General features: G+C 38.8%; 1 protein-coding gene across 5 annotated transcripts in view; it reads right to left on the minus strand.

Moving 5' to 3' along the window:
- EED (embryonic ectoderm development) overlaps nucleotides 1–9056 on the minus strand; it is a 29689-nt gene extending 20633 nt beyond the window's left edge. Inside the window, exons 1-3 of one of the 5 annotated variants that reach the window (XM_045894570.3) lie at nucleotides 8276–9046; nucleotides 3146–3298; nucleotides 876–968 (exon numbers count right to left, since the gene is read on the minus strand). In XM_045894570.3, coding sequence (XP_045750526.1) covers nucleotides 876–968; nucleotides 3146–3298; nucleotides 8276–8389 — 360 coding nt within the window. In that variant the 5' untranslated portion in view covers nucleotides 8390–9046. Of the gene's footprint in view, nucleotides 1–875; nucleotides 969–3145; nucleotides 3299–8275 lie in introns of all 5 variants that reach the window. The other 4 variants (XM_064576811.1, XM_045894571.3, XM_045894569.3 and 1 more) reach the window with 4 other exon arrangements.
- Nucleotides 9057–11143: the final 2087 nt, after the last annotated feature.

Raw genomic sequence — 11143 nt, forward strand, 5'->3', positions numbered from 1 at the left:
ATTTACTCCTCTTCACCTCTGAGGCTAAAGGCAGAGGAAATGACTTGTTATTTGTTGCCAACCTGTATCTAATTAGTCTATCTCCTCTGTTTTTCTTTTTCCAAATACAACAATAAATTTCTACGTTATTCCTCATAACTCCTAGTACAGTATTAATGGATAACCAGAAATGTTAGCTAATGCAAAATTAAGAGGACAATTTTTCCCTGAGGTGATTTCAATTTAATAACTAACTCCAAAGACTCCCAGGAAAGCACTAAGGACTCTTCCTGTTCTCCATTTATTTAGAAGTGAATAGAATAATAAGTCTTTGCAGTCCACCAGTTCAGCCACTGGCTTAACTAAAAACTTAAATAATGGTTTATGTTAAAATGTGCCAGCATGTTTCTTCCCTACACTTCTCTCAGTTCAAGATACTTTTGGCTTCCTTAAATAAAAACAAATCTAACAGATGTTTATCACAAATAGTTAAAATATTTTCAATAACTAATATATAAAGCCACTGGATTTATGCTTTGCATTTACAGAGAGCCACTAAGCAAGTTTATTATTTTTAAGAAACTACAGACTTTATATCCTAATTTGAATGATAGACAACTATTAAAACTCTTCCAAAAATAGGAGTCAATTCTTTCAGTCACACAAAACAAGTAAGGACAAAATATAAACAGAAACAACTGAAAGTATTATATGAATTAAAGATGTACTTTCAGTAGTGAATACCAGGTTCTAACAATGACAATTTCTAGAATATTACATAAGGAGTACTGTTAAATCAGCTATGCCAAATTTACTTCAAAATCATTACACTGCAATAGTATAACACCCGAGTCTAATAATCAAGCCAAATGCCAAACAGACCCCTGAACACTCACTCTGTTGCTTCCTACAGTTGCAAACACTAATGGATCTCCTTCTTTACTGTGCCAGTTAAATTGTACTCCAAACAATGGTTGATTATGATCTTCCTGTAAAATAATCATAAAATAGAACAGTTACTATACTTTAGAGACAAAAGAATGATGAACTGACCATTTCCCCCTCACAAATTTTTTTTCAAAATGTAGGCCACTATTTAAATCAAGATCAGGTAACAAGCACTCATCTAAGAAAACACTCTGATATTTGCCTTCTGTTTTCTTAAACCCAATCATATTCTTCTGATCAAAATTAAACTGGATAATTGTTATAGATGCATTTAATCTCTTGGGACATAAGGACATAAGGACATAACTTATGTTTCTCAAACAGGAAATGAACAAATACACCAAGAGTTAATATAGCGCCTCTAACACCAAACTTTATTCAGTTTAATTTCTCCCTTGTAAAGTGAAGCATATCAGACTCCATTCAAATCACCACTTTCTATTATTCCTATGGAAACAATTTCAAATAATCTTGAATTTGGGTCCTTAAAAAAAAAAAAAATCCCAGTAAGTTTTATAATGAATAAGAATACCTGAGCAGTGGGGACCAGGGAAAGTAAAGGACTGTAACTTCAGTTACTTCAGTTACCAGGACCGCTATAAGGAGGTGCGTAAAAAACAAGTACACGTGACCCTTGAACAACAGGTTGGAACTGCACAGATCCAATTAAACACGGATTTTTTGGATACAGTACTGTAAACATATTTTTTTCTTTTCTTCCTTTTAAAAAAAATTTATTTATTTATTTATTTGACAGAGTAGGCAGAGCGAGAGGGAGAAGCAGGCTCCCTGCTGAGCATACCCTGGGATCACAACCTCAGGCGAGGGCACATGCTTAACCGCCTGAGCCACCCAGGCGACCCTGCAAATGTATTTTCTTCACGTTTTCTTTGCTCTACCTTACTTTTCCTGTAAGAATGCAGTATATAATACATACGACACACAAAACGTGTTAATCTACTTTATGTTACTGGTAAGGTATGGTACTGACTTCTGATCAGCAGAAGGTTATTAGTAGTTAAGTTCTGGGGGAGTCAAAAGTTAAACTTGGATTTTCAGCTGCACAGGAGTGGGGCCGGAAGCACCCTCAAGTTGTTCAAGGGTCAACAGTATTCACTTTTTATTCAAAGTTATTTTTTAGCCTTAAAATTTTACTGGCAATCTCCTGGCACTGAACATTAACTTTCATATTCACTTTTAAAGTGTAACAACTTCCATTTTTTATCCTTTGAAAAGCCATAGCTTTAGGCTTTTGAAATATTTAATTGAATTATTTAAACAGTTAAAACCAATACCTCCCAAATATACTATCTAAAAATAGGTGAACATAACTAAATATTAACACAAAACTATAATGGACACTTTGCCTTTTTTTTTTTTAATATACTAAGATTAATTCCCCTCTTTTTAAGAGAATATAAATTTGACACACTGAGCAATGTATTTTGCTACAGACAGGAAAATAATTTCCATATAGCCAGAGCTTCTAATGCTTTCTGAATACTTTACCTAAAAGTATATTCAGATACTTAGAAGATTCTAACTTACATATCTGTAAGATAATACAATGTATATTTTTACTCAGTATAAGAAAAATACTCCCAAATTAAAAAAAAATGAATAATATGTAAAGGAAAACATTTTAAATAAATATCACTAATCCTTTTTAAAATAAAAATGCTATTGAGGAAGCAGTAATTTAAATAACTCCAAAACCTTGTTTTCCCCAAATACTGAATATTAAGAAAATGTTAATGTACACCTTTTCCTTTGAAAACAATTTCAAGTAACACAAATGATAAGAATTAAATATTTAAAAGCTGCACAAAGACATCGGTTTCAATTTATGCTGACTGAAAGTTAATGGGTCACATTCAGTTCTTTTTATTAAGAGGTATCGGGAAGTGGCTTTGTTTTTAAAGTTTTATCAAAATATGAAGAATAACATATCCCAAATCTTTTTTTCTGAATACAAGGAAGAAAACCCAGTATGTACTACTAGGTATTACCCATTTAAATTAAAACAAAACAATAAAATCTAAAACAAATGGAGTGTAGTAACTATGCAGTCTATGCTACAAAACAAAACAACCTTCGAAGTACTCTAATTTTAAAATATTTTAAACTTGACAAAGTATCTGAGCAAAAAATGTTTACCACTGAGAACTAATTCTGAAGCCTGGCATTCAGCCCATAGGATCTGTCTTTCTGCACATACCTTGAGACTATTTACACACTTGAAAGAATATTTGCATTTCTTTGACTTCCATTTTCCCTTCCCCCAACTTTTCCTTCCAGGAGCATTTGGTGTATTTGTAGGTGTATCAGGGCGTTCAGTGTTTGTACCACTTTCTATACTGACAGCATCATCCTGTAAGTAGTAAATTAGGAAAAATTACATGAAACAACAATACTGTATGTAGCAGCAAATGACTTTGTGCTGGGTAGCTGCTGATTGACCTTAAAGTAGTAATTAATAAATTCTGCAAGAAATGGAAAAATATATTCCTGTCTCCAAATAAGGATAAAAAGCAAACCAACTACACATTAGGATTTATAGATTTTTGACATTTCAGCAATAATATAATCAGAAAAGCTAATCAGAATAATAGTAAGAATAATACTGCCTTTAATAACAAAGCACTGGCCTATGCCAGCCGCCTTAATACACTGGCTTATTTCATCTTTACAGCTCCTCACAGAAGGTGCTGTTAGATAAGGAAGTGTTGTTTAGAGAGCTTAAGTGGTCTCTTGCTACTTATGGTTGCTGGGATTCAAACCAAAGCTGTGACTCCTAAATCTGACTGAACTACATGTCTTCATAATTCACTTGACTGCTGCTCAGTCTGGAGTACAGCGGTTAATGGGCCTCTGAGGATGACGGAATGTTGGTGCCTCTTTAGATGTAGTTTCTGAAAATCCTGTTATTCAAATTCCACTTAATTAGAACACAAACCATTTAGAATTTTTTAAAAATCCTACATATTCTGTGCTATTTACAAATGACATTTGCCTCACAGCTCTTATGTAATAATGATACTCATATAGAATTCCAGAAACTGTCTATAAATTAAAGTAAAATCCTTCCAAATGTAGAAATGACGGCAGGAAACCATGAAAATTCACTTAGTTTATACGCTATCTCCAGTCCACAAGATACATTCATGGCCCTCTAATCTAAGATTTAACTACCTCCTTTGATTACATATTCCAGTGCTTCTTTGGAATAAAGAGATTTATTTAAACCTAACGCCTTAGGGCAATAGTTCCTAAATTCATTCCAGAGGAAGCCTTTTTTCATGGAATGCCTGTTAATATCTATTAGAACAAGTCTAGGAAACACCACCTTAGGGCCTATTTCTAAATGATTGCTTCCTAGTTTTATATTTACAGAAGATTAAAAGTTAACTGGAGTGTCAAAAAGCATATAAAAAATTCATATAAATTCACCTAAAAACAGTATGGTATTATATAGCTGTTGTTGGAGGGTGGTTTTCAAAGTTTCAAATGGTTCCTACCTTTAAAAAAAAAATACACTAATTATTCTGGAATGTATCAATTAGGATGAAAAAACTGGATAGATAATACACAGTAGGTGTTCAATATCTGAACTGTAACTTAATGTAATGTGAAATTCTAAAAGTTCAGTTCCTGGGCTGAAATCGTGGTTTATATCTCTATTTCTCCCCCTCTTCATTCACAGTCTCACACAGTTAACACCTAGTGTAGAAAATAACTATATTTCAGTGAAAAACTATGCATTATCTATAGCACACCTTCCCACATAACCAGATTCCAACCCTCTTCATTGCCTTTGAACAACCTTACAACTCAGTTTACACTGTGAATGACTGATAGTTGTGTAAATTCTGTCTCCAAGGGTAGAAGCTCAAAATGTCTTCCCTCCCACTCTGGAAAAAACTTTGTGGTCTCCATCTGCAATTTCACCTCTACATTCCTTTAGCGTATAAATGTATATTGTTTGACTCACACTTGCCCCGTTCCCTCATTGAGTGTAAAGTAAACACTTAACATGTTTCACTTACCTTTTTCTGAAAACTGTCCTTTAACACTAGAGAAGTAAAATAATAAAACTGTTATTTATTCACCAGCTTCTTTACATTCTGGCCCAAAATTCAACTGCTAATCAAGAAAACACACAAAACACTGTTTTGTTTTTTAACTCTGACCACTTACTTACCCATCTCCTCCCAAGGAAAATCACCAAAGAATCAAATGGAAATGCAACAGTCACAATGCTTTAATTTTACCTCTAAATTAAAATCAAACCTTTGCTGAGTATCTGTGTATAGGCTGACTTCCACCTTGGCCCCTTCTCAAGGTATACAATGATGATATCCCACTACCATCTTCATTTGCCCAACAAGGAAACAGGGAGAGTAATTTGTCCCTTAATTTTGCCATAGGTTACTTAAGCAAAGTATGTCTTCAGATTCAGCCCTCTACTAGGCAACCATTAATACTCTTCAAGAAGCTAAATATCCTGCAAATCATTAGACCTTTAAAAATTCAATAAAATGGCATATACATATACAAAGAACTTAACATATGTCCTTTCAATTTTTTGATTCACATTCATAGTAGTAATTGCTTAGATTACCTTAACTCCCAACTCAAACACCACATTCTTTCCTCACTTGCTTTTGGCCTTCTCATCACTACTCAGTTCCCTCAAGAGTATGACCACTGCCCATTACCTTTCTCTGAACCCATTCTTCTAGAGTTCTCTACTGTCTTTCCTCACTGCTTCCCTCTAACCTATGTCCTAGATCTGGGGTCCTTGGGTGGAATTCAGAGGGCCTGTGAACTTAAATGGCCAAACAAACCCACTTAATTTTCACCATCTTTAAATGAAATTTAGCACTTCCATTAAATGAAGGTAACATACGTGAGAATATTACTGTAGCTGTGACTTTCTCATCAGGGAAATCAAGTATTTTCATATCATATTCTAGTAGTTGCAGATCTCAAAAAAAACTGTCTTATGCCCATCATTACTACCAGACCCCCTGCTAGATCTAGTTACTTAATGTGCTAATACAGAAGCACTTGGGGCATCTGGCTGGCTCAGTCCAAGGAGCATGGAACTCTCAATCTCCAGGTTGTGAGGTGGAGCCCCATGCTGCGTGTACAAATTAGCCACTTAAACACTTTATATTAAAGCACTTTATTAAAACAAATCTTAAATTTGTTCTAAAAAGCATTTTTATAACATATTTCATAATTTTATTATTTTGTTTGTAACCTTATATACTGTATTTTATACGTTTTAAAACATTCTGAGAAGGCTACCTGAGATTCACTGAGGTGTCCAAGGAACTAAAATGTTTAAAGTCCCTATACAAATGAGTAAACTCAAAGGCATAATCCACTGTTTGGTTCTGAACTGCTTTAGAATGCAAAGAATATATCCTCTTAAGGGTCCACCGAAAAGGCTTTCAATTTATTTGGTCCCCTGAAATTTTCCTCAGTCTAAAGAGATTATTGATATTTTCATTACATTTCTGCTTGATTATTTAGTATGTGCTAGGGCCAGAAGCAAAAGTCTTCACAGTAATTAACACTTGTATAGTACTTCTGGGGCAGAGACCCTTTTAAGAACTTTATCTGTATTATCTCATATAGTCCTCACAAATACTCTTTGAGATAAAGACCATTATTCCCATTTCTAAGAAATTAAGGAAACTAGATCAAGTACCTTGCTCAAGTAAGTAAAAGATTAGGAATTTTAACCTAACATGTGGATCCAATCTGTATTCCTAATCGCTAACCTAATCTGCCCAGAAAAAATTTTTCAAAAAGCGGAAATAAAACAGCCTCCAAGGACTGAAATGAAGTGGGTCAAAAATGTTATTAGAGGGACGCCTGGGTGGCTCAGTCGGTTAAGCGACTGCCTTCGGCTCGGGTCATGATCCCAGGGTCCTGGGATGGAGTCCCGCATCGGGCTCCCTGCTCAGCGGGGAGTCTGCTTCTCCCTCTGCCTGCCGCTCCCCCTGCTTGTGCTCTCTCTGACAAATAAATATTTTAGAAAAAAAAAAAAATGTTATTAGAAAGCAATATATGAGATTGAGAAGCACAAACCGGAAAAAGATTAAAGTAACATTCAACACCTAAACTTCCCAGAAACTTCCAAGTCCAAATCCCACAAACTGATAATTCCCCAAATATCTTTCTTCTATCCACAAAAATCCTTCCCCATCTCTTCAATGAAAATTTTGGTCATGACACCATGCTATATATATGCTTGTTAGTGAAGTAATGATGTAGAATTTAGAAACTGGGTGAAGATGGCATTTATTCCTAAAACTAGCCAAACTGAGAAAATGAACAACTTACATCACCCTCCTACAACACTTTATAAAGATTTTTAAAAAATATATTCAGATATCCTAGGAGGTTCACATTTGGGTAACTTTGAATGAATTGTCAAGACACTGCTTAACCTTATTCGATGTAAACTTAAAACTGAAAATTAATGTCACTTCAGTTATTACTGGCGACTTACCTAAACACTAGATGATTACCGAGATCCATTTCAGAGTTTTTTTTTTTTTAATCTGATTCCAAAATACCTTACATTTGCGAAACCACGAGTCCACACCTAAAGACATCTGTCTTTACCACTGTTGCCTAAAATCTTTCAGGTCATCCCCTTTGAGTAAAAACTTTATAAATAATTACCGACTCTTCTTATTACATCAAAGGTGGTTTCCCCCTCCGATTCGTAAGACGACCCTCTTCAATTCTCCTCCGGAAGAAAAGCCGACTGTCAGGCACAAACCATCTCCACCCACAGGACAGGAGCAGACATAAAATCCCACCTTTAGAAGAGTCACCAAACCCCTTAAGTCGAAGATCTAACTACTCTTCCCATCCTGGACGGTCTGTAAGGGTCGAAAAGTGACACAATCCCTAAATTCCTTAAGAGTCGCTAACTCACGCGTGCTCCTCCTTCCAACTTTCTCAAAAAAACCTCTAACTTGCCTTTTAAACTACTGGAATCTCATATCCGCACTCTCCCAAAATCTCCCAAAGGCCCAAACACTCCCCAACCACGCAAAAGGATCTCAGAGCAGACCCCTTCAGACCCTCCGCCCACCACGCTCTCTCTTAAACCACTCTCCTTCGCCAAGTTTCTGCTTGCTCTCGGCCCCTGCTCAAAATCCCCATAGAGACAAGTTCGATTTTCTCTTCCACGCCCGCGTTTTCCTGAGGGTGACACCTCTCCCTCCCCCCACAGCAGCCCGTCCACCCCCACGCCGAGTTTAAAAAGAATTTAAAACTTTCATTCCAGAGTCCCGTCCGCACTGCTCTGGGCTGCACTCACATTTTCGTCTCCAGAGAGGTCTGGGTTGCTGTTCTCGTCGCTGCTTAGCTTCTGCTTCTTGGCCGCAGGCATGTCTGTTCCCGCCGGCGCTGTCGACACTTCCCTCTCGGACATATTCCTCCGCCTCCCTCCAGGTTCCTGCCGCCTAGGGCGGGGCCTCCGCCACACCGCCGTCAAGCAAGCCCGGCCGGAGCCTGCCGCAAAGCTGCCGCTGCCGCCGCCACCTCCACCGCTCCCCCCACTGTCGCAAACCGCGCCCAGCCGCCGAGGCGGGCGTGCGTGCGACCCCGCCACACTGCTGAAAAAGGGGCGCGCGTGCGCGCCCTCCCGCGCAGCTTCCTGGCTCTTTCCTTTTCCTTGCTCCCGTCTTGCCCTTTTCCCGCCGCCCTCCCGGCAGTTTGCACGGAGAGGTGAGATCCGTTAGCTATCAAGAGCAGTATTTCGTACGTCCCCTTCCCCCACTGCCGTCTCGATAAAAAGGCGGAACTCAAAGGGATGTCCCCTCACCCCCTTCCTCCTTCCAAAGACGTTTCAGCCGCAATCGGCCCAATCCTTCGATCCCCGACCCGCTGCAGGACTCGAAAGTCTGTGAAATGGACTAGACCACCGATGTTCCAGGGGATGGGGGAAGATACGAGAAGTCACCTCTTGCTTTAGCGGCGTATGCCAAGTGTCCTTAATCTTGAACTCGGAGGCCAACACTCTCACATTAATCATGGAACTGTTGAAGACCTAGTGTTTCGTTGTGAACAGGAGTTTGAAAACCGTACGGTGCCTCTCACTGGCCTCCCCCATCTAGGATATGGAAGTTACCAGCTAAAACGTGCGCATGCGCTGGGGCGTATTCTCGCGCTGGGTTGTCCAGACCCGCCTTCCCCGGGCCCCTCCTCCTTGAAATCTTGTTTGTTGAACCAGGTAGTCTTCCACCGGTTTCCGTAGCTGGGAATCGATTTCAAAGCACGACCTAGTCATAGTGTCTGGACGCGTTTTAAATTCGTGATGAATATTTAATCTGATGAATATTTATTTCAATCAATGATTATTCTCACCCAATTGTGCCAATATTGAGTATCATTTAACTTAGGAATATCCTGCAGTTATTCTAGACTCCCAATGAGTTGCGGCCTAAAGTGCCTTTTTTTTTTTTTTTAAAGATTTTATTTATTTATTTGACAGAAGGTGAGAGGGAACACAAGCAGGGAGAGTGGGAGAGGGAGAAGCAGGCTTCCCGTGGAGCAGAGAACCCGATGCGGGTTCGATCCCAGGACCGTGGAATCATGACCTGAGCCGAAGGCTTAGCGACTGAGGCATCCAGGCGCCCCTAAAGTGCTCTTTGTAACTTAAAAAATTGTCAAGGCCTTGAACAATGCCAAGGCCTAAAAATCAGTGGTTATCTCCAACTATGTGTAAGACTGAGACTTAAAACAAGGGACAGAATTTGGGGACATACCAGATACAATAAAATTTTAGGGAAGGGCAACAAAACTGTTACACTTCACCAAAATGTTTGTTTCTGTTAAGTGTTAAATATATCTGTGGGCTTGACAGGTGTCCAGTAATAGTCGCAAACCTTGTGGATTTGTTAGATGGTTCATTGAGTCACGTAATCAAATAAGCAGCAGGAAAAGGAGAACCATGACAAATAACAACCAGACCCTCACCCCCTTTTTGGTAGATCTTAGTTGTGACTATTTATCTTCCTAGGCTTCATTGTCCTCATCTGTGAAAATGAGGAAATTGGAAGGGACCTGACATTTCTTTCTTTTTTTTTTTTTTTTTAAGATTTTATTTATTTATTTGAGAGAGAGAAAGAGAGAGCACATGAAAGGGGGGAGGGTCAGAGGGAGAAGCAGACTCCCTGCCGAGCAGGGAGCCCGATGTGGGACTCGATCCAGGGATTCCAGGATCATGACCTGAGCCGAAGGCAGTCGCTTAACCAACTGAGCCACCCAGGCGCCCGGGACCTGACATTTCTTGAGCACCTACTTGATAATATAAATTTTTTCTCTGTTAGACCTCATCACCCAATGGATTACCTGTATAGAGTGTCCCATCCATAAAATTCTTGTGTACTTGAGTTACTTCTGCATGATGCCTTAAGAGGGAGAATATCCGTTTCATTATCTGCAGATTGCGAGTCACTTTTCCTTTGGAAACCAGGAGAAAACTCAGTTGAGGATGAAAAAAAGGAAGGTAAATCAAAGGCAGGGCAAAATAAGAGGTCTTTGCAGTGCAGACTCAGGAAAAATGAAGCTTAAAAAAATTAAAGTTCAGGTCTTAATAATTGCTGTTATTTATTGAACTCTTCTAATGTGCCAGGCATTCCTCATTTGGTGAGAAAGAGATGAGACTGGTATGGAGTCAGCCACTGAGAAATTAAGATGTGCTTAGTACGGTATATTTATGCACAGAGACAAACTACCCCTGTCTGTTGAGAAGATTGTGAAATTTTGCTCTACAATGAAAGGATAGTCAACTAGAACATTTCCAACCCAAATTACTCTGTGTGTCTGGGATCAGTGGGAGCTAGAAAGTGGGAGCCAAATTCTGGTCATAAAATTAGGAAAGTTGTTGAACATTTGAATAAAGGACACACACAGAAGGAAAATGCCTCCAAGCATGCATGTTGTCTGTAACAAAGCAAAAATGTTTTTAAAGAGCTTTTTTTTTTTTTTAAAGATTTTATTTATTTATTTGAGAGAGAGAGAATGAGAGAGAGCACATGAGAGGGGGGAGGGTCAGAGGGAGAAGCAGACTCCCCGCCGAGCAGGGAGCCCGATGCGGGACTCGATCCCGGGACTCCAGGATCATGACTTGAGCCGAAGGCAGTCGCTTAACCAACTGAGCCACCCAGGCGCCCCAAAGAGC

Source organism: Mirounga angustirostris, unplaced genomic scaffold (genome assembly GCF_029215605.1).
Source record: "Mirounga angustirostris isolate CCGP_5_RB_7025 unplaced genomic scaffold, mMirAng1.0.hap1 SCAF_13, whole genome shotgun sequence".
Classification (NCBI taxonomy): Eukaryota; Metazoa; Chordata; class Mammalia; order Carnivora; family Phocidae; genus Mirounga; species Mirounga angustirostris.